The sequence below is a fragment of the Magnolia sinica genome, chromosome 11 (assembly GCF_029962835.1).
Source record: "Magnolia sinica isolate HGM2019 chromosome 11, MsV1, whole genome shotgun sequence".
In the NCBI taxonomy this organism is placed as follows: domain Eukaryota; kingdom Viridiplantae; phylum Streptophyta; class Magnoliopsida; order Magnoliales; family Magnoliaceae; genus Magnolia; species Magnolia sinica.
In genome coordinates, this window is record NC_080583.1 from 20763676 (window position 1) to 20791404 (window position 27729).

The 27729-nt window shown below is 41.7% G+C and overlaps 2 protein-coding genes and 1 long non-coding RNA gene across 3 annotated transcripts; all 3 read left to right on the forward strand.

The window, feature by feature from the left end:
• Window positions 1-5169: 5169 nt before the first annotated feature.
• LOC131218924 (guanosine nucleotide diphosphate dissociation inhibitor At5g09550-like) lies at window positions 5170-6344 on the forward strand. The gene is made up of 2 exons (XM_058213807.1): window positions 5170-5458; window positions 6156-6344. The coding sequence occupies exons 1-2, from the start codon at window positions 5310-5312 to the stop codon at window positions 6304-6306; spliced, it is 300 nt and encodes a 99-aa protein (XP_058069790.1). The 5' UTR covers window positions 5170-5309; the 3' UTR covers window positions 6307-6344.
• A 390-nt stretch (window positions 6345-6734) lies between these two features.
• LOC131218925 (uncharacterized) lies at window positions 6735-9099 on the forward strand. Its single transcript, XR_009157925.1, has 3 exons — window positions 6735-7003; window positions 7479-7859; window positions 9015-9099. It is a non-coding gene; the product is annotated as an uncharacterized LOC131218925 (long non-coding RNA).
• A 944-nt stretch (window positions 9100-10043) lies between these two features.
• Window positions 10044-10992, forward strand: LOC131218922 (DNA topoisomerase 2-like). The gene is made up of 3 exons (XM_058213805.1): window positions 10044-10251; window positions 10481-10545; window positions 10639-10992. The coding sequence occupies exons 1-3, from the start codon at window positions 10059-10061 to the stop codon at window positions 10747-10749; spliced, it is 369 nt and encodes a 122-aa protein (XP_058069788.1). The 5' UTR covers window positions 10044-10058; the 3' UTR covers window positions 10750-10992.
• The last annotated feature ends 16737 nt before the right edge of the window (window positions 10993-27729 follow it).

The window sequence follows — 27729 nt, forward strand, 5'->3', positions numbered from 1 at the left end:
AACGGATCAGAATCTTGATCTGATAAGTGTACGGACGGATGTAAGGATCAAGTAGCTAAATTAATGGGATCTAAGGGCTGAAATTTTATGTGTACGGTTGATTTATGATAATTAGACCCGGTATAAAATTTCACATGAAACGGATCATGAGAACCATGTGAATTTGAATTCAAGGTATAGGTTGATGGTATTTTTTGTAATTATTGTTAATCTAAGAGTTTTGTGAAATCTAACAGTTCTACTTGGTTCTATGTCTATTTCTAAATAATTCTTACAAAATAACTTGCGTCTAAATCATTATGGTTAAAGAGTTATTCACCGATTTAGTCGAGGGAAGGTACATGTATCTGACCACATGATCAACGGTCGGATGACTTGATTTATGGATGAAGGTCATTCCCAGTGGTCAGATTCAGGTTTGAGGATAGATGCAAGGTGAGAATAGTTAAATTGGTATCGTACTCATATATATGGTAGACTAAATTTATGGTAACACCTGAGGACTTTCAATACTTGGGTATTGAAAAGTTCGGGGTGTTACACAAGTCTCGCCAATAGGTCGGCTTTAGTGTTTTCTATTCAAAGGATCCGAGTGACAATACATAGTCGAAAATCGTCGATCAGCTCTTTAGCTTTCTTCATGTATGATTTTAGTTTCTCTTTACGTGTTTGATACACACTAGTGACCTGATTGACGACCAACTGCGAGTCGCTGAATACGTTGAAATGAGTAACACCTAGGCTGGCTGCTAGTCGGAGGCTAAGCAAGAAGGCTTCATATTCTGCTATATTGTTCGAGACTTGAAATCCAAGTCTTAAGGCATATTGCATGTAGGTTTGATCGAGAGTTTTCAAGACGACTCCTGCCCCGCTTGCCTTAGAGTTGGATGAGCCATCGACATAAAGCTTCCAGGGGGTTGGGTCAGGCGATGACTCGGGAGAAGCAGTTGTCGACTAGTTGGTTGGCTGATCTGCAGGCTCGGTAGGTGAATCGGCTTCCGGTGTAACTTCACTTATGAAGTCAGCCACAACCTGGCCTTTAACTGCTACCCTCGGCTTGTATTGAATGTCAAACTCACTAATTTCGATCGCCCACTTCGTTGGTCTGCCGGATGCTTCCAGTTTCTGAAGGATCTGACACAGTGGGAGATCGGTCACAATGACGATAGTGTGAGCTTGAAAGTGTGGCCGAAGTCGTCGTGAGGAGACAACTAGGGCTAGGGCCACCTTCTCCAGAGGTGAATATGTGGTTTCTCCCAATAATAATGCTTTACTGACATAATACACCAGCAATTACTTTCCTTCATGCTCGCGTATCAAAGTCGAGCTTACGGCTGCGTCAGAGACCGCCAGGTACACAGCAAAGCTTCCCCACGCTTGGGTTTTGATAAGAGAGGTGGAGATCCGAGATACGACTTCAACTACTGGAACACTGCTTCACACTCTTTCGTCCAATCTACTATTTGTCGTCCCTTCAGTTGTTTGAAGAACGAGAGGCACTTATCAGTTGCTCGGGAGAGGAAGTGGTTGAGTGTGGCTACTCGTTCAGTCAGTCTTTGTATATCTTTCACTACCCAAAAAAAGATTAAAGGCTACAGACTATACTAGTTTTTAGCTACGGACATAGACCGTAGCTTGTTTGCTATGGCTTAAAACCGTAGCTAAAAAATCCACAAACCGTAGCTAAAAGGTAATACTTCTAAAACATTCAATTAGCCTGGATAGCCCCATAAGGGACTCTGCGAGGCCCATTAAAATGTGTGTGCTCCATCTAATACGTTTATCCATTTTGAAAGAGAATGTTAGGGCAAGAGTCCAAAAAATGAAGTAGATCGAATGCTCAAGTAGACCACACGGTAGGAAATAGTGGTGATTAATACCTAACATTAATTGATGGTGTGGTTCAATTGAACCTTTAATTTGTCTAGATATTGGGGTCATTCCCTATAAAAAAATTACAAAATTAATGGACAGAGTGGATATATCAAACGCATCACGATGGACCCCACAAAGCCCTCGACAAGACCATCCGTCCAGCACCGTCAGACGTGCGAATGCGAAGGGGGCTACGAAGGATGGTACAATGGCTATGGTCTGGGGGTTTTTAGCTATGTCTAAAACCGTAGCAGGACCATAGCAGGTCAAAATGCAGAATCCGCGCTGCCTTTTTCTTTTCCCCCTCTCACGAAACGTTTCGTTTCCCTCCACTCCTTAGAAAAAAACCCCATTCCCTCTCTCTCTCTCCCGCGATCTCCCGCGCCCCTTTTTCTAATCTCTCTCTCTCTCTCTCTCTCTCTCTCTCTCTCTCTCTCTCTCGTTTGCTTCTCATTTATAGTGATCTAGTCAGATCTGATATTTTGTCTTCCATCTCTTTCTTTCCTTTTGTTTGATCTGATCATCTCTATATTTTTCTTTTTTCAGCTTTGGATTGTAGGTGAAAATGGGGCTCACATTTACGAAGCTATTCAGCCGTCTATTTGTAAAGAAGGAGATGAGGATTTTGATGGTTGGTCTTGATGCCACTTGTAAAACAACCATCCTTTACAAGCTTAAGCTTGGAGAGATCGTCACCACCATCCCCACTATTGGTATCAGATCTCACCCCTGTCTCTCTCAATCTTGGATGCTGGATGGTTTTTGTTCTCTTTTTTAACCCAGATTGTGTAATTTTGCATGTTTTTGGTGATTGATTGATGTCTGATCCAGTTTTCATGCTTTTGGACTCAATTAGATCCTTTCTTTACATGTAGAATCAGAACTAGGTTGTTTAAGCATGTATGTTTCTAGATTTGTTCATCTATTTGTATAGTTAGGTTTCCTAGCTTGATTCCATTGGAACTTGTATGCATGCCATAAATCTGTACATTATATTGTTGAAATCTGAAGATGTGCTTGTGGAGAATGAGAGATCCGTACCTGTTGGCTTTAGCTGGGGCTCTGTGTTCATGGCTCCGTAAGTGAGAGGTTGGGCTCAGACTTATGCTGGTTAGCCATTGTTTGCATGGTTTTAAGACTTGCACCAACTCATTTAGTCTTGAGATGAGTTGTACTGGAGTTGGGGTGAGTCAGCTGAGTCACCACCATGTTTCTCAAAATAGAAGGAAAAATAAAGAAATATATAGAATTTAAAAAATGGCAACTGGGGTAGTTTTATGATAAAATCTAGTTAATGTGTGACCTTAAAATGCACTAAATATCAATTGGCTGTGTGAAAAGTGGATAGCTATCTGATTGATTTCTTTGGTAATAGATCCACACCATTCAGGAAAACATGTTTCTTGATGGTAGTTGTAACCTACTTATGTGAAATAGTTCATCTTGACCATGGTAGCTGGAAACACCCTAGGGCCATCTGAAATGCATTTCAGAAAAGGCAGATTTGCATTTCAAATGTTCTGTCAGAATTGAAATGCATTTCCTTGGGGAACATTTGTGAAAGGCAATTTTGAAAAAGTAATAATTTTGCACTTCAAAATTTCCTTGAAACACTTGAGATGCATTTGTAAAACATAAGATAAACTCATTTCAGACTTCTTTTTCTTTTTGGTTTTTTTTTTTCCTTTATCGGCAACATAAGCAAACCTCTTGTGAAACGTTTCTCAAGAGTAAGTAAAACATGAGCGAAACGACTGTGAAACTCAAGTAAAACATCTGAAATGATAGTGAAACTTTAAATTAATACATTATCATATTTTCTTAGTTTTCTATAAAATTCCCCAAACAATTTAAATGTGTTTCTAATTAATTTAAAGGTTTTCTTATTATTTTTGAGACATGGGTAGCAAGAGACCATTCTGCAAATAATGTTCACGCTTACTTCAATTTTGATAGTTAAAGTTACACAATTTAGTCAAAGAAATGAAAATGCCAGGAAATCAGCTTTTGAAGGAACGAGGTGATGTTTAGGACTGTACTTGATTTCTTCACAAATCTCTGTCTATTAATTATTATTGAGCTCTCTTACTCTTTGACGTTTCTTTGCCAAACTGTTAGAACTTCTATAGTGAAATTTCCAATGAATGTTGATTACAAGTCTAAACTTATTCAACTACTCTTGAAGTAGAATTCAACTCAACTTGGTAAGACTCAGCTTTTGAAAAACCTGGTGGTATCTGATGAAAAGTTGCCAAGCACTTGAAAAACTCTAGTGATTTCTTCACAAATACTTTTGGACTTTCTGAGGCTTGGATATGGTCACAATCGACCCTCAGTCACACTCATCTATCCTTTTTACACTTTAATCCTTAAATTTTCCCATCGATATGATTTTCTTGTCTTTTTTTCCTTTTCTAACCTAGGCAAGAAAATCTTCTCTAGAAGTGTTTAACAACCCTTTCGTATTCTCATGCCACAGTGGGGCTTTAGGGAGCTTTAGGAATTCCAGCGACAGATTCGTTGATATTTTTCAAGAGGAAATAATGTGGATAATTGCCCACCAGAATAGGGGCCCTGTTCGGGCAAAGAATCAATAGTAGAAAAAAACTGAACAAGAAAAATGTTTTCATATGCATAATAATTTTGTATTGCTATAAGCCTATAAGATGTATTTCCTCCTCATGAAAGTGGAATTCTACATAATACTGAATTAGTTGAGCTGCTTTGCTTCCATGTTTTGCCTTCTTTGACTGCTTTCCCAGTCTGGTTAGTCTATCTGATTCAGATTTGTTTGGACTCTATCTTTTGAAAGAACATATAGAGTTGCATTGGGTAAATTAAATCCAACTGTTACAATGCTACGAAGGCTCTTTCTTGACCTAAACCCAAATACCCAACCTGAGTTTGGGTCAGGTTGTCAAGTTCCTCAGGTTGGAAAATGCCAACCTGATTTGAATTTTGGTTGGGTTCAAGTTGAGCAAATTTGGGTTCGGCTAGGTAGGGTTGGGAATGATCACATGTATTTGGGTTGGGTAGGGTTGTGTCAAGCATATAGAGGATTCTGGTTGGGCACCTTGGGTTGGAATTTAGGTTGGGTCAAGCATAGAGTATTCCAGTTGGTCACCTTAGGTTGAAAGTGCTTAAATATTGATTTTCTGTATGATGAAAATTGTTTGAGCAATATTTGTTGGTCCAGTTCATGATGGCGAATGGTACTCTAGTTCCGGTTCTTATTCATACAAATGTTACAAAGTACCTAAGCTTCAAAGCTATGGACGGGGACTATGTCTTTAATAAGGAAAAGGTAACCCCATTTCTGTTTGTTAAACTTCAATGTGTTGATGATCTATTCTGCCATCACTTCGGCTTTCAGCAGTTCTTACGCCTACACTTGCTAATCGTTGCAACAGGTTCACAAGGTTCCAGCAACAGACATGGAGGCCCTCAAATTTCCATTGATGGGCTTATTTGAAAAGCGTTGTGCTCGTAAGTTCTTCATCTATGTCCAAAATTATGTAGAAAATGATCCCAAGACACATGAAGGGCTGGACCTTACAAGAGTGACGACTAGAGAACTTGTTGCGTATGTTCCTGATCTTTCACTTACATATACAAAATTATTTCATATTGAGAATACTTTGTTATAATAATGGAAATATCTACTATTAAGTTTTGATTTATGTGCCTTGAATTGAACAACTCACATTCTCACATGGATTTTTTAAGTTCAGACCAGTCTGTATGATTTTGTCATGAGGCCGATCCACTACAAAGCACTATAGGTTAAACTTAACCTACTATGCAATGTGTGGAGCCCCATTGTGATGTGTGCATGACATCCATCAGTGCATCTTGTGTGCCCCTTCATATTCTCCTTGGCTCTCAAAAATAGGCTGATCCAAAAGTCAAGTGGACCATACCGTGTAAAATCATGCTCAAAACATAAAAAATCACATGGTGTGGCCCACCTTAGCTTGGAATGGCCTGATGTTTGGGGTGTCCATTCATCTCATTGGTGCATCCTCTAAAATATACAAAAACCTGTGGACCCCACATGCAAGGTGGAATTGGAATTACATTACTGTCAAGCATAATTCAAAAGCCTCTAAGCTCGGCTTGACTTCATGATTTAATATTTAAGTTATATAATTAGAAAATGTTTGGGGTAACATGTGTAGTATCCTAGTTGAAGGCATTACTCTCCCCACTAGAGGTGGGAGTTTTTTATTTTTTCCATTTTTTGAAGCTGTTATAATTTTTGAGTTTATTTTTGCTTGCAGGCTGGCAAGGACATTCATGCTGTTGAGAGAAATTCAGGCAGAATGTCAGGAAGAAAAACACTCTATTATTCTTGTGGCGTACGGTGAGTCATGTCCTTTTCTTCCATTTTCTGAAGCTGTTATAGCTTTTGAGTTTACTACAACTAGATAGTTTTTAATTAGTGATAGCCACTTTCCCTTAAGATCAAGCAAGAGCTGGGTGGAAGCGTAACTCTCAGGTTGTTGAAATCATTGACTGGTATGAGAAAGAGTGCATTCTAGAGAGCTCAAGAGTCAATAAGGTGGCATTTATACAGGACCCGAAAATGGACAAAACCTGCACCAGGACAATAACAGTAAGATTTCCTTGTAATTATCATCACCTGCTGATTGTAAAATTTCTCCCTTTGTCTGGAATTTATCTCTCTGCTGAACTGTAATTGCATTTTAGAGATGTGTTAAGATCACTAAAAGTTTTAGGATTTTAACTCAACGATTGAGCTTTAAAAGAGTGATTTTAGCTCAGCGATTGAGCTCAGCAATTTACGATCCTACCCCTATTGGCACTCTGTTTTGAAAATTTTGTCTGATTTTTTTAATGGATATAGCTCGAGATGAGCTTGTTAAAAGGCCTGATAATATATCTGTAGAGAAACTGTAGGTTAGGTTCAATTTCACCTTTGCTAATAGTGGCTTGATGTTTTCCTATTCTATTCTCTCTTTTTAAAGATTCTTTAAGAGCTGGGGAGCAGCTTCAGATCCATTTTAATGTATGATGCTGTGTAAGAGTACAGTCTCTTCTAGACCTTGCTTTGTTGACCACAGCTGCAGCAGCAGATCCTTGTCATGAGGAATTGACATGTTGTGTGGTAGGTGACTCCTTTTATCAGCTTGCATTAATATAGAGTTGGTGGGAATTGAATGAGTGTTACCTACAAACACATGCTGCAATTGCTGATTGAAATGATCAATGTAAGCCATTGTGGCTTGTGTTTGACATTAGGTTCATCAATCAAGCAACCCCACTTTGTATGAGTCATAGCTGAAAAGTTTCGGTGGCCCACACATCACATAGGCCACCCTTATACAAAGAGACGGGAAGTTAAAATGGTATAACCAAATGTTCACATTCACTGTACATGTTTGTCCACCTGATGAATGGTCTGGCATGTCTTCTGGGCTAGGACATGTTCATCATGTGGACAGTGCTGAGATGAATGGACCTGGTTAGCACAGACGGATACCGCATTGTTACTTATGGAGCACTAGTGATTGGTGCTCGCAGATGATTTGCAAGTATGATTTCTCAAACCTAATATTTCTTTCCTCCCATTACACACACAGGAAAGATCTTCTTTGCTTAATAGATTGGGGACTCTTAGTGATCTGGAATATGGGATGAAAAATTTACTTTCTACTCCTGAAGTTCAGAAGCCTGTTTCTGATGCTAATGATCAGACAGAGCCAGTAAGTGTCACTGGCCTAGAAATGTTCCCTCTTAGTTACAAGGTATGTCATGTTCTTGCATTCCTTTATCATTTTGAATCATAGTATCCTCTGGGGATATTCTCTAGTAATTAAATTTTGGTACAAGAATAGGTGCAATGGCCGTTATCCCTTATGATTTCCAAAAAAGCCTTGACAAAGTATCAGTTGATTTTCCAATTCCTGTTTCATTGTAAACACATCAACCGCCAACTTTGTGAAGCATGGCAAGTCCATCAAGTATGTGTATGTTTCTTTCATGTAGACATGTTTAGGTTGCAAGGAGTGTTACATGCATTCGTGCATCTGTAAGTGCCAAACACAAGTTCCTTAAGAGAAATGCATTTGCAAGATCCAGGATATTCATCAGGTAGGCCCCATGGCGAATGTGCTTAGCCCAAAAATCTTTTTGCTCCACTTATCAGGTGGGCCACACATTTATGCTGAATGTGGACAATTTGCATGTGTTTAGCCTGTAAGTTAGCCTGCTTAGTTTTTGGACTAGGGTATAATCACCATCTTGCGTTCCAGTTGCCCCCCATGGTGAATGTGCTCTAGCCCAAAATTGTTTGTGGTCCACTTATCAGCTGGGCCACATAGTTATGCTGAATGTGGACAAATTGTATATTTTTAACCTGCAAGTTAGCCTGCTTAGTTTTTAGACTAGGTGATAATCATCATCAAGCATTCACCTGCTTGTTGGTAGGAAAAGGGTGCTCACTACCAACAATTTGCGCAAGAGGGCTATGATTATCCCAAATATCTACTTGATGTGTATGGAAGATGTGGAATTGGTGGACCACCAATTCATCCATTGCCCTTTCACTTGGAGAGTGTGGGCTGCTCGTCTTGACTCTTTCAAAGTTTCCTGGGATGTTCCTGTATCCACTTGGCACGAAGGTGGTCCTAGGAAGGAAGGAAATTCTAGGTGGCAGATGGCTTTACTAGCTGGTCTTTGGTCTCTTTGGGAAGAGAGAAATAACCATTGCTTTCGTAATTGCAGCAGCCCCCTCTTGAAAGTCCTTAAGAAGGTTTTCCCTCTTGAAAGTCCTTAAGAAGGTTTTTATATGTATCAGGAAGTGGATGTTCCAAGTTTTGGCTAGTGTTTTTTGCTGGCTATGGCTGGCTATTGTATTCTTTTGTCTGTTGGTTCTTTTAATAAGTTTTTTTGTTTCTCAAAAAACAAAACAAAAGAAAAAAAAGAAAAAAGAAAGAAAGAAAGAAAAGAAAAGAAAAAAGGCCCCCCTTAATGAATTGTCGGATATTGTGCATATGCTACTCTTGCATGTGCAGGCGCTTCTGTTTCTCACTCGCAGAGGGTCATTTGCACTCTACAAGTACTAATTTCTCTTGGGTGGGTTTTGATTGCTTTCTAAATTACTGATATATTTACAGGGGGTTCGTGCTTTTAACAAATTGGGAACAGCCATCTCCCGCTCTTCAATGCTTTACTGTAGCATGCTTAAATTTATTATTAGCCTTTTACATATTTGACATTTGAGGTAAGCTCTGTCTTATTTTCAATGGCATATCGTTTTATTGTCATTTTTTGGAACCAAAGTTCTTTTGTTCATTGCAATAATTCCTTGTACGCCATTCGTAGGTTCTTGAACCTAATTTTCATGTGATGCACAATAGAATTCTAATGGCAAAGAGCATAGATGAGGTCTTCTCATCATTCTCCTACTTTCCTCTTCTTAAATGTACTTTATTTGCTATATGTAGGGGCTTGTTTGGATGTGACTCCCAGTAATGGTTGGTATGGAGCTTTCGGCTGAAGCTCCTCGCTTTAAGTTGGCATTGGTGCAGAAAACAGAAACTATAAGTTGGATTCCATCTGCCTAAATTTCTGGTCTGAACTGATAGAGTGAGATAGGAATATCTCAATACATATTTGTGTAAATTACATCCCATCTGCTGCTAGAAGTGGAACATCTAAACACACCCTAAAAGAACAGACTTTACTTATGGGTGATGCATGGCAGGTTATCCAACACCACGATTTTTTCCTTAAAATATGTCTGAAAGAATGCCCGCTTCTCTTGCTTCAACTTCTCAAGGTCATGAATTTGTTCCCTTGTCTAATGGATATGAATAGTGTATCCTACTTCATTACAATTCAATCCTTGTTTCTTGAAATGGAAATCAAATTCGCTGGGATCATTTGAAATTGTGTGTTGCCTTTCAACAGCAACAGTATTTGTTTTGATTAAAATCCATCTTATTAACTGAGTGCCTTAAGACTAGGCTGATTAATATTTTGTTGGCTTTAGGGATCCCATTTGCTTCATTCAATTAGCAATTGTATGCTAAATGTCTGTTGGCATCAGCGATAAAATTAATGTGGCTGATTTTTATGGATGTCGTCTCATCCCAATTTTGAGGACATGACTTTCCATTTTTATTTTTTTTGGGTCTTTCTTGTCTGATTTTCAATCGATGCAGGAGCATGAGAAGGAAGAAGCCCAGGTGGAGGAGGTGACAGGACAGATGGAGGGAAAGGAAGGCAAGCCTCTCCCTAATGCTTCTAAACAAGTTGGAAAGAACCTAAGAAAGAACAACACCAAGAAAGCCAATAGAGCAGATACTGTTGTTGAATATGTAGCATCAGTTAGTACTACAGCTGAAACTGGTAGGCATCATTCTTTTCTGATGAATAAAAAATCATCTTTATCAATAAGCCAGTGTTTGGACGCACACGCCAATCGGTAGCACAAAAATTGAAACCCGATTGACGAACGTACACGCCAATCGGCAGCACAAAAATTGAAACCCGAAATGTGTGGATTGTCAGTTACCATTTTTTTCCCATCTTGAAGATTTCATTCATCTCAATGCATGTTATCTTTTTCTCTCCGTAGGACATGTTTTCGAGGGGGCAAAACCCAAAGGCAGGGGAGCTCCGAAGAAGGCTCCTGCCAAAAAGGTGTGCTTGCAAATCTTGAAGCTTCTTATTTCCCAAGTATCTTCCTATTTTTGTGGACTTCTCATTGCCTTTTTAGTTTGGATCTTTCAACAGAAAATGCCGACTACCGTTGATAGTGAAGAGGAAGATGATGAGGTGCTCGAGCTGAAAGAACGACTGGCAACGTATAACATTGATTCTCCTTCAGATCAAACAGGTATATGATCATCCATGTGCAGTAAGCTTTCGGATCAAAGCGAAGCTGAGAATAGGGTGTTAGTTGATTGCATATTGATAACCAGTAGATGCACATCCATGAAGTTTTCTCTTGCGATTGTTGAGAAGCTATTTGGCTGCGAGAAGGCATTGGATCTTGCTATTAATGAGAACTTTAAATAGACATATAACTATTATGTTGGCATTTTACTTTTGTGAATGGAAATGAATGATTGTATTTGATTGAATGAATGAATGAATGAATGATTTAGCCATGAAGTATTTATTTATATTAGCTTATATGAGTTATCAAGTTGTACTACAATGGTAAGAGCTTCCATTACAAATTAAATTTTTTTAATACCAATCGGCATTAGCTACGGCTATTAACTGTAGCCCTTTGTTGAAAACCGTAGCTCTTGCTAAACATAGCTTTTTGCTACGGTTCTCATTCTACTTTTAGCTACAGATACAATCCGTAGCTGTATATAATTTAGGGCTATGGACAATATTGCTACGGATTTAACCCGTACCTATAGTTTAATTAGCTACCGATATTAACCGTAGCCTTGTATCTGAAAACCGTAGTTGTTGCTAATTTAAGCCTATTGCTATGGTTCTTGCTCAACTTTTAGCTACAGATATAATCCGTAACTATAAATACTTTAGCGCTACAGAAGCAACGACTATGGATTTAATCCGTATCCATTAACTCTATGGCTACGGCACCAATGGCTACGGTCGTGCTGCGGATTTTAACCGTAGCCATAGGCTTTTAGCTACGTTTTTTATCCGTAGCCTTTGCCCTGTTTTCTAGTAGTGTTTGATCATTTTCGGGGATTCCATGTTGAGCAATGCTTTGATTTTTTTTGGATTCACTTCAATCCCTCGCTGGCTGATTAGGAATCTGAGAAACTTACCCGAGCTTACCCCAAAGGCACACTTGCTCGGGTTCAACTTCATCTGGTATTTGCGAATGATAAAAAACATCTCTTCTAAGTCGGTAATATGATCGGTCGCATGTATACTTTTGACGAGCATGTTATCAATGTATACTTTCATGGTCCAGCCGAACTGCTGAGCAAACATTTTGTTCACTAATTGTTGGTAGGTCGCTCCAGCATTCTTTAGACCGAATGGCATCACACGATAACAGCAAAGTCCTTTATCAGTGACAAAGGTAGTCTTAAATTTATCTGATTAATGCATTATAATTTAATTGTACCCAGAATAAGCATTTATAAAACTAAGAAGTTCATATCCTACCATGTTATCCACCAACTAATCGATCCTTGGGAGAGGGAAGCCGTCCTTTGGGCAGACTTTATTTTAGTCGGTATAGTCAATATAGACTTGCCACTTCCCGTTGGCTTTCTTAATGAGTACAACATTAACTACCCAGTCTGGATAGTATATCTCATCGATGAATTTAGCCTTGAGGAGCTTGCTAACCTCTTCTTCAATGATGGCGTACCTTTTGGGGCCGAGCGGTCGTCGCTTCTGTTGGATCGGTCGGTAGGTCAGATCGATGTTGAGGTAATGAGTCATCACCGAGGGATCGATCCTAAGCATATCTTCATAGCTCCATACAAATACATCACCGTATCGTCTGAGTAGGGATACCAGCTTATCTTTCAGGGGCGACTATAGGGACGAGCCAATCTGAACTATCTTGGATTCGTCTTACTCGACCAAGGGTACTGCGATAAGGTCTTCTACCGGTTGTCCTCGATCGTGAGTCTCGGCCCGAGGGTCCAATGATTCAATCGCGGTTACCTCGGCTGGAGTTTTTACAGCCGTTACATAGCAGCGCCTTGCATCCTGTTGGTCACCTTTGATGACTCCTACTCCCGACTCGGTCAGAAATTTCATGAAGAGATGGTACGTCGATACTAGAGCTTGGAGAAGGCATAGAGAGGGTCGGCCAAGTATAGTATTGTAGACTGATGGTTGGTCAACTATTAGAAAGTTGACCATTACTGTCACCCGATGTAGAGAGTTTTTAGCAGTGAATGGCAATGAGATGACTCCTTCGGAGAGTGTTCGTCCACCAGAGAATCCGATCAATGGGGTGTGAACTGGCCGTAACGCCGATCGTTTGACACCCATTTTGTCGAATGCTTGAGTGAACAGTACATCTGCAGACGACCCTGTATCAACGAGAATGCGGAATACCTTGCGGTTCGCTATAGTGAGGGTGACGACTAATGCGTCATCATGCGGATGATGAATGTCCCGAGCGTCTTCATCGGTAAACGATATACAGTACTTCTCCATTTTCTTCTCTTTCTAAGGTCGAGCTAAAATCAGGATTTCGGACTCAGTTCGATTGATGCTTCTGTCGTGATTTTTTCGAGCATTATTTGAGTCGCCCCCACCTCGAGGGCCACCGATGATGGTCCGGATTTCTTCCGTGGGTCGGTTGTCCCCGAACATTCTTCCATCGTCCCGGTTCTTTCAACATGCTCTCTGAGACGGCCTTCTCGGATGAGTCTCTCGATTTCTTCTTTCAAGTGATAGCGGTCACTCGTATTATGCCCATGATCGCGATGGTAATGGTAGTATTTGTTTTTATTTCATCGATTCGAATTGCTTCGGAGTCTATCCGGCCAATTGACAAACCCTTCGCCTTTAATCTCCATCAAAACCTGCTCCTGTGGTTTATTGAGCGGGTTGTACATTGAAAATTTGTGGTAGGGCTACTTACCTGATCTATGTTCATCGTGAGATCGATCGTCTTTACGTTTCTTTTAATTAGCCGAGTCAACTCCTTTCTTTGCTGACTCTTTGGCCGAAATTTTCACGTTTTGAGCGACCTCACGCAGGATTTGGGTTTCTTCGGCGTCCGCATACTTATCCGACCGAGCCATGAATTCTGCCAGAGTAGTAGGCGGGTTCTTGTCCAACGAAGCCAGAAACAGCTTATCTCTAATGCCTTGCATGATTAAGTTAAGTATTATTTCGTCCGAATGTTTCCGGACTTGAAGCGATTCGAAGTTGAAGCGCTTGATATAATCTTTTAGTAGCTCTCCTTCTTTCTGAACTATGTTGTTCAGATGCGCAGACGGCTTCAATTTTTTCTTCCCACCAATGAAATTGGTGAGGAATGCATCGCTGAGCTCTGTAAACGAGCCAATGGACTTTGGTTTCAACTGTTTGGACCAAAGTTAAGCCACGTCGGCTAAAGAAAGGGAGAAAGCTCGGCATATAACGGTGTCCAAGGCATCATGCAATTCCATAAACGTTCGAAAGGATTCGATATGCTCGGTTGGATCGGTTTTGCCGATAAAGGGTGTAAAATGGGGTAGACGGAATTGCTCTGGCAATCAAGCTTGCATGATTTCCTCTGTAAACGGGGATGCCTTTGCCTCGGGTCTTGTCTGACCCAGATTTCAGTTTTGCCTCATATCGACGATCTCTTCCTGCACTTCCCTCTTGAAATCCTGAAGGTCAGCCTTCTAAGGTTCGTCACTATCGGCTGTACCCTCAATTGGAGGCCTATTGCGCCTTCTTCAATGTATTTCCTGTCGAAGATCGATGGCAAGCAGTGGGGCGGTCACAGAATGAGCTAGTGCAGGCTCGGACGGACCCCGGTGTTGACTCTGCTAAGGGATAGATCGCGGAGCAATAGGCTGAGGATTGGTGAATTGTTGTGGGGCATTCATCCAATCGCCGTCATGTTGAGGCGGAACTTGCTAGCGATGGATCTGTTCCAGCATTTACTTCATATAGTTCATATCGGTCCTGAGTTCCTGGACTTCCTTATCTAACCGCCCGTTCCCTCGGTTCCGTTGAGTATGCCTGGTCGAAACAGAGGTTATCGGACGGGCCATAGAACTTTGTCGGTTATCGGGTCGATTCTGGGCCCCGTTCGTACCCAGCAGGCCTTCTATTGCTGGAGGTCTAGTGACAGTGACCTCATTAGGCTCGTTTTGTGTGGTTCTTCTAGTTCTTGCCATTAAAAATCTGTTTGAAGCTTTTCGGTGCGGCTTGGAAAATGACTTTTCGTATCGTTTCCCACAGACGGCGCCAATCTATTAGTGCAAAAAACTGGTATGTCCTCCTTCGTTCTTTTACCTGCACAAGAAGGAGACAAAGGAGACCCTGGCTAGAGCCGAGGACCCTCCGATGCCAAAGTCAGGTGTAGGATCGAATAAGAGGGTTTTTGGGAGAGTTTTTACGTACCTTTCACCTTGTAGATCTCCTATATTTATAGGAACGGGAGGATCCCATCGTGCCAGGATTCTTCTCTTGATATCTCGGAGATTCGGTATCAATCTGTTTTTGGACTCCATCCGATCCTGAGATCCTCAGGATCGAGGATCTTTTAACTGGATTTTCGGGAAGGCGTTTTCATTTACACCATTTTTACCTTGCTTAGATCGGGCCGAACTGACTCTATTGATGAGTGAGTTTCAGCTGGCTAATAGGGTAGGGCTATTTGCCATCTGTCAGATGAGATGGAACCGATCCGTAATCAATATCCTCTCTTAATCCGACAACCGACTCTGTAACCGACCTGAATGTGGGTCAGTTTTAGGGTCGATCGGGTGGCTTCTGAGCCTCGGGTCTTAATCGGCCTCTTTGGATGTTGCTGCCTCGTTTACCAAGTCAACTTTATGCATCTCATAGACTCTACCTTATGGCTCTGGACTTTGTAAGTCTCGGTCGGGATTCATTTCCCACAACCCGAGCTAAGTCTCTCCTTTAGGCGTTTAGTATACTTGCCTTGGTTGGGCTTGTTGCCTCGGAATTTGGGGCGGTGTCAGTAGAGTTGGTCCATTCCATAGCCGAGTCCCTGGACTTGTCCTATTTTTCCCCAACAGGTCCCACACAAGCTAGGGAATAAAGAAGTCGTGGGTGGCTGGGTCTAGGAACCTGCTAATGGCATGTGCATGATGACCCAGCCTGTCCATCTGTTGGGCTAGTCTTAGCCTCGAAAGCTGGTCTGGTCATTCATAGGAGCCATGGGTCATAGTTTAAAAACTCGACTAGATATCCAGTCGAGTTGAGTAGAAGACTCATTTCAACTCAATAGATGCTTAGAAAAAGTATTTGAGTATAAAAATAGGTGAAGGCAATCACAAACCAATGGTATGGTTTGTTGGCAGAACCTAAGATCTCACTCACTTTCTTGAGGTTGGGAGTTTAAAACCCCCCTAATTGCATGAAATCTAAACCGAGTTAGAAGTCGCCAACGAGTTTCATGCTGACTCGGCTCGATTTCTCACTGAGTCAAGTCAATTCACTGAGTTATTGTGCCTCCTACCACAAAGCAGAAGTGAAACGATTGGGTATTGAAGGTAATGCGATTTGCTGAGTTGACTCATACTCTGATGATCCTGAGTCCCACATCAAGCATGTCGAACTAACTAAGCCCCAGTTAAAGCAAATCTTGAGTCAACTTAGGACTCCAAGAGTAGGTCTGAGTTACCAAGTTTTTAATGGACTTAAAAATTTTAAGGCCAAGCAAAAACTTTTAAATAACCCTATTTTTATGACTAATTTACTCAAACTAGTAATATATAGCATTATTTAAACTAGAGGTGGACACAAACCTCGACTCGGATTGATTTGAAAAAGCTCGGCTTGGATTGGTTGGAAGAGAAGTTCAAATCACACCAAGCCTGGGAGTCAAGCTCATTTAAAAAAACAAACCAAGCTCAAATCAAGGTAATATCAGCTCGGCTCAGCTCAACTTGATTCAGCTTGGTTTGATTCAACTTGATTCGGCTCATAGATTATATGCACACTATTTCCTATGGTGTGATCCACTTGAGCTGTGGATATGATTCAATATTGGGATTATGTCCTAAAATGATATGTAAAAATGGATGGACAGCATGGATAATACATAATACATGAATGCAAATTGTTTATTGTGGTTTGTCCACTTGAGCTTTGGATATGATTTAGTTTTGGATCATGTCCTATAAAAAGTTCATATTATGTATATTGTTTATTTACAACAACAAAATAAAATAAAATAAGCTAACCCAGTTTGAATTTGGTTTGAATATTTGGACCATACCAAACCAAGCTCAAGCTTGTATAATCTAGACAAAACCAAGCTCAAACAATAGAGATAGGCTCCAAGCTTGGCTCGTGTAAAGCTAGAACAAGTGGTGTCACATAAACAAGCCATGTATTCAAACGCAGTAACAAGAGTCATTGTTTCAAGAGAATTATGGGAAGGAATAGCTTCAGTACTAACTGTGTCCTCAGAATCAACAGTTTGTACATCAGCGACTTCAAGAGCATCGGTTGTTGGTTAACGTTATTGTGGTGGATGCACCATGATAACCTGTTTTTTTGCGGTCAATAGCTCTCGAGTAACTACAAAAGAATGATATAGTTAATCAACATGAGAAGTAAAAAAAGATTCAGAATAATTATACAGGTAAGTAACCTTCACCTAGATCAGAATAAATGGCATAGGTGACGAATCGTTCTTCCACAGTCTGAGGATTTTTTATAATCATTGTCATTGCTCATGTTGAAATGGAAAATTGTGATGGACTGGGATGATAGGGAATAAGATATTTTTCATCAAATAGGAGATTATGATTATTTAATCTTTTCATATCCTGCCACCGTTTGTTTTAGCATTTATTATAATGAGCTTTCTGGTAACGTTTCAAACCTTCCTCGATTTCTTTAGAGTAATCTTCGGCAGAGAGTCCTGGCTAGTATTTGGTTTTGAAGTATTTTTTAAATGAAAATACAACCTCGGTCAAGGAAGTACCTGATTGTTGTCGTCCCTTTGATGAGGTCGACAACAGTCGATTTGTAATGATTAGCTAAGAATGTGGATCGGTGCGCTTGAAAACCATAATAGGAGGTTGAGGAGTGGGCTAAGAGGAGCTCCTAGGTCAAGAATTCTCTTCGGAGCTGATGGAGGCTGGCAAGTTGGTGGAGATGTAGGAGCAACATGTACCTTTACTATGCACTTTGGTTGGGTAGTTGTTGTCTCGGTTGGTGAAGTTTGTGAGAAAGATGTAGTGGCCAATTTGGTCTTCAGCTTATTTGTTCTTCGACTATGAGTCTCGGTCGATTAAGGTGCTACTCTTTTCTTTCGTCTAAGCTCTATGATAAAAGAGAGTTGATGTATGATATCTTGCGAAGATTTATTAATCAATTTCTTATAGTGGCTATCCCACCAGACAACAAAGGTATCAATTACTTGAGGCTAGTTTGGATAGAAGGAAAGATCGAGAATCAGGCTAGCTGACTGAAAGGTGGAATGGAGAGAGTGATAGAGATCGATGCAATTGGTGATCGACTGATTGAAAGGAGGTTGGTTACAAGTTGTTTGAGTAAATGGGCAAGGAATGCACTGGACTAAGCCAAACTGGCGGGCAAGCAAGTTTGGACAATACTGTTCAATCTCAGCTATAACATTTTTGCCAGTGTCGATTGTACCACCTTAAGGAATATCACTACAAACAAGGTAGCTTTCACATGCAAGGTGCATCTAAGGTACCTCTAGATCATCCTCTTGGTCATATCGGCCAGTGAACCAAGCAGGGTCATATTCTCCGCCATATAATGGAATGAACGACCGACTTCTCTTACCTCTGTCCAAAGAAAATAATAAACTACTCATATATATAGAAAATGATTGAATTTCTTAAGGGGAATTGATGACGTATTCACCATAGGAAGAATAAATGGCTCTTGAGTGGATGGAATCATGCACAAGTAAAGAGTAGAAGCATTCGTAAATCCACATCTAAAGAAGTCACAACAGTCTCCCTCCAAGATATAGACCTTTGGTGGTGATTTCGTAGATGCCTCTATATAGGTGGCCGGGTACAAAAGATGGCAAAGCAAGTTTTCGACCTTGAGCAAGTGCCTCGACCAAATGAACGTACTCATTTATAACCTGCAGAGCATTCACGCTGAGTAAATGTTAGCAAATCCAGAGCAATAGGAAAGCCGTATGCATTTCATAATCGACCGGTCCACTGCATTTGCGGTATGCCTGCATAAAATGAGAATAAGCCTTGTCGGCTTTATTCATGAAGGGTTTAGGTTCCTTCTGAGCGAAGCAGGGAAGACACCTTCACCGAAGGGAAGAAGTTGGGTTAGAGATGTGATGAACAAGATAGTTGGACTCAAGGAGCCGCAGCGAAAGAAAAATGTGTTGGTAGAAGAGCTCTAAAATGTTGTAGTTGTGGTAAGAGAAGTTGGATCTGATGGATAATCGTGGACGGATAGGTTGATGCATTTGTAAATGTCCAAATTTCTCCACGTTGTCTCATATTGAGAGGAAACACGAGCGAACCAAGCATCACATTCTGGTAGTGGCCTTGGCCATGACCGAGGATTCCTCAGAGCATTGGTAGGTTCAAAAATGGAACTGGATTAAATTAGTAGAGTCTCACCTAGGCAGATGGGAAATAAGGGATCCATCATGCTAACATCATCGGCATTTGTTGCAAGAGTGAATGCCGGACCCATGCAATAACAATTTCCAATAGGTGAATTGAAGACTATCTTACTGGAATATTTATCAGAAACAACATCCATTAATGTGACAAGATCATCTTGATGGAATAAGGGAGAGGAAGAAGATGAGGCGGTCATTACTCGAAGATGAGAGTGAAATTAGGAATTTGAATACTTTGAAAGGAAAAGGGAAGTGTGGAATCAAAGAATATCGAAGCGGCGCTTATATCGACCGAGATGATTGAGCATTTATTGGGGGATCATTATGATTTTGTGGGAAAGGATGCAAGAACATGTGTTATAATGGGGTTCGACTCCCATCTAAAATAATAGTAGTTATTGCTGATGTGTTGGAATGAATCAACCGAAGATGGTTATCAGGATGTCGCCATGTGTATGAGGGTACTACCTCATTAATGAGGGGTCACATCCCACTTTCACCATTTTCCAAAGGTGAAGCAACGTGGGAGGCAATGTTCATCCCAATTGTCGTCATTTCCTGCGGGAACCAATCAAAATGAGTTACGTGTAATTTGGATGGATCCACGTGGTGTATTTGAAGATCTATAGAGATATATAAAGAGGATTATATGGTAGTACAGCTGGAGCACATCAAACAATGCCACGTTATTGTTTAAGCGCCCGATGGAAGAGCAATCATGAAGAAGTGGTCACAGGACAGATGGCAAGGAAGAAGTGGAGTAGGCCACTAAGTGATGAACTATTATAGCAATCGTTAGAATGTGGGAAAGATCCAGATAGCCGGATTATGGCTATAAATAGCAGAGGAATTCAACATAAAGATTTTGTCTCACACCAACCCATATAAAACCAAACATTATCTTTCAATTACTAGTCCTTTTACATTCTGTAGTGTAATCACTCTACTTTTCCTGCTAAGTCAGTTACATTCCTTAGTGTAATCATTTACATTTTGCCTGCTATTTACATTCCATAGTGTAATCCGTAGCGTTAATCAAGTATATGGTAACTTTAGCTATAATTTGGGTCTATATTCATACATTGGATTCTGTTCTTCAGTCAAAACGATATTGCGTTAGCCGTTCTCTACAAACAACTGTAAGAATCCCTTTCTCATTTCTATTTTATTTGTATTGAAAAGACCTTTTCGGACGAAAGGCAAAGATGTAGCCCATCATCAGAGGACGAACCCTACCCTTTAAATATCGCCTGATCTTGTTTACACATTAAGTGAGTGGTTGAATAGGCGATCGATATCATCAAATCTCAGTCATATACTGCGTATCTGCCTATCTTGGCACTTGGGATCATAGTTGTTCGGTTTGAATTGAGTCGCAAATTCAATTCTGGCATGCTCGCATTCCAACTACCGAGAACCAGCACCAACAAGTTTTATCTTCTTTTTCTATTGTCTATCATTTAACTATGATTGCAATTGTGTGAATATTGTCCTTTCAAATGAAAGGCAAAAAATATAATCTATTAGAAGGACGAATATTCCCCTTTACAAATCACCTAATCTCATCGATGGCTAGGTAGCCAGTCGATCTTCATAATGTAATCAGTGTATCTCAGCACCTAGGGTCACAAGGAGTTCGAAGTAATTTGAGCTACATCCAACTCTAGCACGCCCAGCATGCATGTGCGCACAAATGATTCTAAGTGAAACAACAATACGATCAACCCCACATAGCATCGCAGGCTCCTCAATGTTACATGTGAACTGACAATGGGGTGTACTAACAAAAAAAAGTCGTGTGGACTGCACACAAGTATTAAAAAAAAAAGGTTAAGTGAATTTGATCTAAGTAATCCTTAATATCCATAAAATCTAAACCGTTCCTTGTCAAGTGACTAAATTTCTATAATTTACTCTCTCAACTAATGTTTTGAAGATTAGCTCCAGGTGCAAAAATGTTTAAAGCTATTAGCTGTTAGGGGCATTGCACAAAAAAATTAGGATCTCGCCTCCCAAAACACTAGAATTATGGGATATAATAAAGCAATGAAATAAATCAAAGCACAAACCACACGACACAAGAGATTTTTATATGAAAAACCCTCGAAGAGGTAAAAACCACGGGACCTCGTCCAGAGCAACAATTCACTATGAAGTAGAACATTACAACCGATCACAAGCACACCGCTTGGACCAAACATTCTTCACTCACGTAGGAGTGGATGAACAATGAGAGAATAATAAAAAACAAAGAGTTCTCACCGATTACGAGGATGTAGAAGCGCTGAGATGTCAACTATGAAGTAGATCACCTCTACGAGCAGAACCTCCCTTCCACAAGCTTCCTCTCTCTTTTTCTCTTTCTCTCATACTTTGATAACCCTAAACCCTTTAGCAAACCCTTGTAAAGCTTTAGGAAACTCTCTAGCATTACCTTCAAATAACCCTAGGACCCCTATTTATAGTTTAAGTAACTTCCTTCCGCACCTCTTGCGAAATCGCCTCAAATTTACGAAGTCCGCACCAAATCCGGACTGAATCTGCGTAACTCTCGACTAGTCGAGCTGGGCCCTCGACTGGTCGAGCAGCCCACTCGACCGATCGAGCCTGACCCTTAACTGGTCAACCCCATAAAATTCCAAACCAAATAGCTCGCTAGACTTTAAGTCGAGTCGAGCAGTGCACTCGACTGATCGAGCTGCGCGGTAATGCCAAGATTTGTGGCATCCGATCCACACCACATCTCCTCTGAACTGAGGAGGAAAACCCCATCAAATCTCTCCCTTTTTTATCAGGAGAAATTCACCTTCTTCAATCCAGCCAAGTTTCTACAAATCTCAAACTTGCCCTTGAGCAATGCATTGGTCATTCTGTTTGATCCATTATTGTCCGTATGGACCTTCTCAAGCTGTAACACCTAATATGTTCCAAAGTATCCCTGATCCAGTGATACCAAATCTCTATGTGCTTCAACTTAGAGTGCTAACTTGGATTCTTGCTCAAGTGTATAGCACTTTGACTATCACAATAGACCACGTGCTGCTCCTGCTTCAGGCTAAGTTCCTTCAGGAACCTCTTCATCCAAAGCATCTCTTTACATGCCTCTATAACCGCAATGTACTCGACCTCTGTCGTCGAAAATACTACGACTTTTTGTAACTTGATCTGTCAAGAACAGCTCCCCCTACAAACGTGAACATGAACCCCAATGTAGACTTCTTGGAGTCTATGTCACCTGTCATATCTGCATCTGTGTAGCCCTCTAACACAGGTTTTCCATCACCATAGCATAGGATCAACCTGGATGAATCGCTTAGATACCGCAGTATCCATTTCACCATATCATAAGTGTGGTTCTTATACAAGGATTCTATCTCCTCTTGCATAGCTTTCAACCACTCCCCCTTATGCTCGTCGGCTAGGGCCTTAGAATAATCTTCTGGCTCTCCCTCATCAGTGAGCATAATGTACTCATGCAGCGAGTACCTTTTGGATGAATGTCTATCCCTAGATGACCTCCTCACCTGCAGCTCAACGGGTGGATCAAGTGGGGGCTGCTCCCCTAGTCCATCTTCTGTAGGATCTCCCTCGTCCTCTGTACCTTGTTGTATTCCTCCGTCATCAGGCACCACAGGAGGAATAACCGGATCCATGTCCTCTAGCTCACCTGAACTAGGCTGGGTCTTCTCTAGCTTACAAATGTCTTCTATACATTGATCTTCAAAGAAAACAACATCTCTGCTCCTAACAAGCTTGTTCTCGGTCGAATCCCACAATCTGTAGCCAAACTTTTCATTACCGTACCCCAAGAATACACATTGTCTAATCTTCATATCGAGCTTGGACCTCTCGTCCTTTAGTACGTGAACGGATGCCCTGCATCCAAACACCCTGAGATGACTGTACGATAGATCTTGTCCAGTCCACACCTTCTCGGGTACTTCTCCATTCAACGGGGCTGATGGAGACCTGTTTATCAAATACACTACCGTGTGCATTGCTTCTCCCCAGAACGTCTTGGGTAACTTTGCATGGGATAACATGCATCTGATTCTCTCTACAATGGTGCAATTCATTCGCTCAGGCACACCATTATGCTGGGGGGTCTTGGGAACTATCTGTTCATGCCATATACCCAGGGACTTACAATATTCATGGAAGTTACCAATATATTTACCACCATTGTCAGTGAGGATGCACTTCAATGATCTATCTCTCTCTCTCTCGACCATAACATGAAACAATTTAAACACACCAAAGACTTTGTCCTGGATTTCAAAGCATAAACTCAAACCCTCCTATATGCATTATCTATAAAAGTGACAAAATACAATGCCCCACCCAAGATTTTTGTCCTCGTAGGACTACAAACATCAGAATAAACCAAATTTAATGTAAACAATTTATTAACATGAGAAGCAGTTTAATAAATAAAACTCTATGTTGTTTCCCTGATAAACAGTCAATATAGGTTTTGAGAGGTATACCTGTCACGTCTGGAAGGAGCCGCTTCTTTACTAGTAACTGAAGCCCTTTTTCACTCATGTGGCCTAGACGCCTGTGCCACATGTCAGTAGCTGAATCTTCCGCTACATTCAACCCACCCTTGCACACACTGACACTTGCCTTGTAAAGGGTGCAACACTTCTTCCCTCTGGCTGCGATCAACGAACCCTTGATGAGCTTCCAGCGCCCACCAACAAATCGGCTTTCATAGCTATCATCATCCAACCTTCCTGTCGACATCAAGTTGAGGTGAAGGTCTGGAATGTGTCTCACATCCTTGAGAACCAATGTACAGCCCACATCGATCTTCACACAAATACCACTGACCCCTATGATCTTCGATATGCCATAATTTTTTATCTTCACGGTCCCATAGTCACCTGACTTGTAGCTTGTGAAGAAATCCCTACGTGGAGTCTTATGAAACGAGGCTCCCGAGTCTATCACCCAATCGGTGTCCTAACTCGTAGCGGTGAGACAAATATCATGATCTACAGAAAGAATAACTATAACGTCACCATCTGAAGCGACCGTAGTGAAATCTTATTCATCTTCCTTCTCCTTTCTTTTTCCTTTCTTGTCATTCTTCTTCTTATAACATTCATGCTTGTAGTGACCCTTCTTGCCACAATTCCAACATTCAACATCCTTCGTGGTACTCGACTTACCTCTTGATTTATCTCGGGCCTTCCCGCCCTTTCTATAAGACCCGTATCCTAGCCTGTACCGTTCCATAAGCATCTGCGGTCCTCCCGGTCGAATTCTGGCAACTCACGATCTGTGATCGACATTTGCGCGCGACCCTAAGTCATATCTTGTAGATTTAAGTCGGCTTAATCCGAGACTTGTACCATTATGACCATACCGTCGCCGCGGTTCCAACGCCGCGTCTTGTGTACTGATCCGGTACCCTGGCAGGGGGATGTGAACCCGCGTTCAGTTCAAGGAAAAATGTCATGCATTGCAATCCCAAGAGAATGTCTCATTAATCATATCAAGAGTCAAGTACTCCATCCCATCAAGTCAAGTACAAGCAACTATCCCCCTCTTACATCACCCTTACCTAAAGTCAACCTTCCCATCACCTCACCATCTCTCTCCCATCACTTCTCTTACATCACTTCCTCTCTCATCTCTTTTTCTCCAAGCAATCCCTCCATGGAGTAACCCACGTCCATGGCTCCCATGAGAGAGCTAGTGTGGCCCACCTCCCTATCTCCCATCTCCACCATCCAATGATTATCTCCACCGTTGAAATTGTCTCTTTGGGACTCTACCATGCATTGGCGGAAGAAGAAAGAAGAGATCTCGAGGTGGGTGATTTTCTTTTGTGTAGATCTTGACCTTTAGATCATGGTGGGTGTTTTTTTTTTGAGTTGATTTGTGGATTTAGGGCCCACATACTGGGACCCATCTTGATGTATGTATTGTATAGAGGGGCCCATAGTGGCAGGGCTCCTCCTCTCTCTCTCTCTCTCTCTCTCTCTCTCTCTCTCTCTTCTTCCCTGTGTATGACCCATCTGATCAACAATCTAGACTGTCCAGGAAATCTGGACGTCCAGCGAATGGGGCCTGCCCTGCTGCCCCTTGTTGGGCCAGCTATGATGGAGGGAAAACCGGATATCAACTTGGTCCTTATGGACCCCACCATGATGTATTTGTTCCATCCACATCGTCCAAATAATCTAAACGGTGCTGGAGTGTTGGACGGTGTAGTGGTGCTGCCCTTCATGATGCAAGTATTTTATCAACACCATCCGTCCGTAAGGACGGTGGGGCCCTGATATGGTGGCAGTGCACGTGGGACATGACCCTCCTTGATGATGTATTTTATCTGCACCGTCCAGTGCAAAGTCCTGGACGGTGAGATCCACCTTGATGCGTGCCTTCCACACACCGTCCATCCGCTTGAATCGTGGGCCCACCCCACACGTGTGGGTAGGTGGGACCTACGTTGATATATTTGTTGTATATCTGCCCCGTCCATCTGGACGGTGCTTGTGAACCCACTTGATGAGAACAATTTGGCTATTGCATTTCACACCAGTTTATAGCTGCTGTATTACAGCAGCAAGTCCCGGGGACCTCACACATGATATATGTGATTCATCCATGCTGCCTTTCAACACGTGGGACCACCGTGACGCATGGGTTTAATCCACACCGTTCATTGACGATGGGACCCACCCCTGATATGTTTTATCTGACTGTCCATCAGAGGACGTGCTGGACAGATGTCTAGCATTTGTGGGGACCACCCAGATATGTGTTATATCCCATCGTCCATTGGACTGTGGGGATTACCGGGCTACACAGCTGTTATGTCTAGACATCAGTGAGTTCTATGGGTCTGATATGGGTTGGTAATATCTAGACCATCCATCTGGATGGTGGGACAGCTGGCCACACAAGCAGCAAGTTCCGTGGGCCACACCAATGTATGTATTTCATCCAATGGTCCATCTATCTGGACGCTGGTGGGATTTGTTTTAAAATAATAATAATAATAAATAAATAAAATATTATATATTTATATATGTTGAGGTGGTTGTCTGTATGTGTGGGCCCCATGTGGGACCCACCTTTTTGAGGATTTGGATGGCTGGCGTGTGTTGATCAGCAGCCAACCATGCAGCTGTTGTATTTGCGCTGGGCCATCACTTGGCACCCACCTTGATGGTGTGTTGCATCCACCATCTAGCTCATGGACGGTGGATCCCCATCATAATGCATGTGTATTATCTATGTCGTCTAACTATTTTGTTGGGGGACTCACCCGCTGTTGATGTCAGCGCATTCCATGGGTCCCACGTGATGTATATGTGTACCCCAGCCATCCTGATAGTGGGACCCACTACTAGACAAAGTTTGGATGGTGCTTATTTATATGGACAATGTTTAGGCAGTGCTAGTCCTCATTGATGGGCCATGAGTCTCATGGATTGATAGTGTACAATGATACACATGTTACACCTACAACTATTGGAATGATTTTGATATGGTCCAAGCCACTTTAGGACCATTGGTATGGCCCATCCATGAGGCCCATCAGGATGCATTTCAGCCCATGGGCGAGGCCCAATATGATGTATTCAAGGCCCTTGGGTGAGGCCCAATGAGATGTATGTGTGGCCGTTACGTTATGTATAAATCCTTAATGTGGGCCACTACTTGGGAGCAATGTTGATTAAATGGTCACATTGATGAGCAATGATGGTTAGATGTCCTCATTGTGACCTTCCCTTAGGCCTTGATAGTCTCATTCTCATCATTCTCTTATGGGTTAACCCCAATCAGTGAGCCCCATTCACCATAGACGGATGGCTCCGTGCTATCGGATTTGATATACCACAGCCGAGGGTCGATCTTTATATTATGGTTGATCGGCTGTTCCTCTATGGACCTCGCCTTGTTTATGTGCCGATTATCAAGGCCGATTCTGATTTGTCGAGGCCGATTCCGATTTGTCGAGGCCAATTGTATAAGCCGATTTCGATTGTCGAGGCCAAGTATCGAGGTCGATTTCGATTTGTCAAGGCCGATTGTATAGGCCGATTCTGATTGTCGAGGCTAAGTATCGAGGCCGATTCCGATTTGTCGAGACCAATTATATATGCCGATTTCGATTGTCGAGGCCAAGTATCGAGGCAGATTCCGATTTGTCGAGGCCGATTGTATAGGCCGATTTCGATTGTCGAGGCCAAGTATCGAGGCCGATTTCGATTTGTCAAGGCCGATTGTATAGGCCGATTCCGATTGTCGAGGCCAAGTATCGAGGCCGATTCCGATTGTCAAGGCCAAGTATCGAGGCCGATTGTATAGGCCGATTCCGATTGTCGAGGCCAAGTATCGAGGCCGATTCTGATTTGTCGAGGCCGATTGTATAGGCCGATTCCAATTGTCGAGGCCAAGTATCAAGGCCAATTCCGATTTGTCGAGGCCGATTTCGATTGTCGAGGCCAAGTATCGAGGCCGATTCCAATTTGTCGAGGCCGATTCTGATTGTTAAGGCCAAGTATCGAGGCTGATTCCAATTTGTCAAGGCCATTTGTATAGGTCAATTCCGATTGTCGAGGCCAAGTATCGAGGCC

Excerpts from the sequence above, each read along its gene's own strand:
- LOC131218922 (XM_058213805.1), top strand. The coding sequence starts at position 10,059 with ATGCAGGAGCATGAGAAGGAAGAAGCCCAGGTGGAGGAGGTGACAGGA. Across the intron at positions 10,252-10,480 it reads TAGTACTACAGCTGAAACTG|GACATGTTTTCGAGGGGGCA; the intron begins GTAGGCATCATT and ends TTCTCTCCGTAG. Across the intron at positions 10,546-10,638 it reads AGAAGGCTCCTGCCAAAAAG|AAAATGCCGACTACCGTTGA; the intron begins GTGTGCTTGCAA and ends ATCTTTCAACAG.
- LOC131218924 (XM_058213807.1), top strand. The coding sequence starts at position 5,310 with ATGGAGGCCCTCAAATTTCCATTGATGGGCTTATTTGAAAAGCGTTGT. Across the intron at positions 5,459-6,155 it reads ACGACTAGAGAACTTGTTGC|GCTGGCAAGGACATTCATGC; the intron begins GTATGTTCCTGA and ends TTTTGCTTGCAG.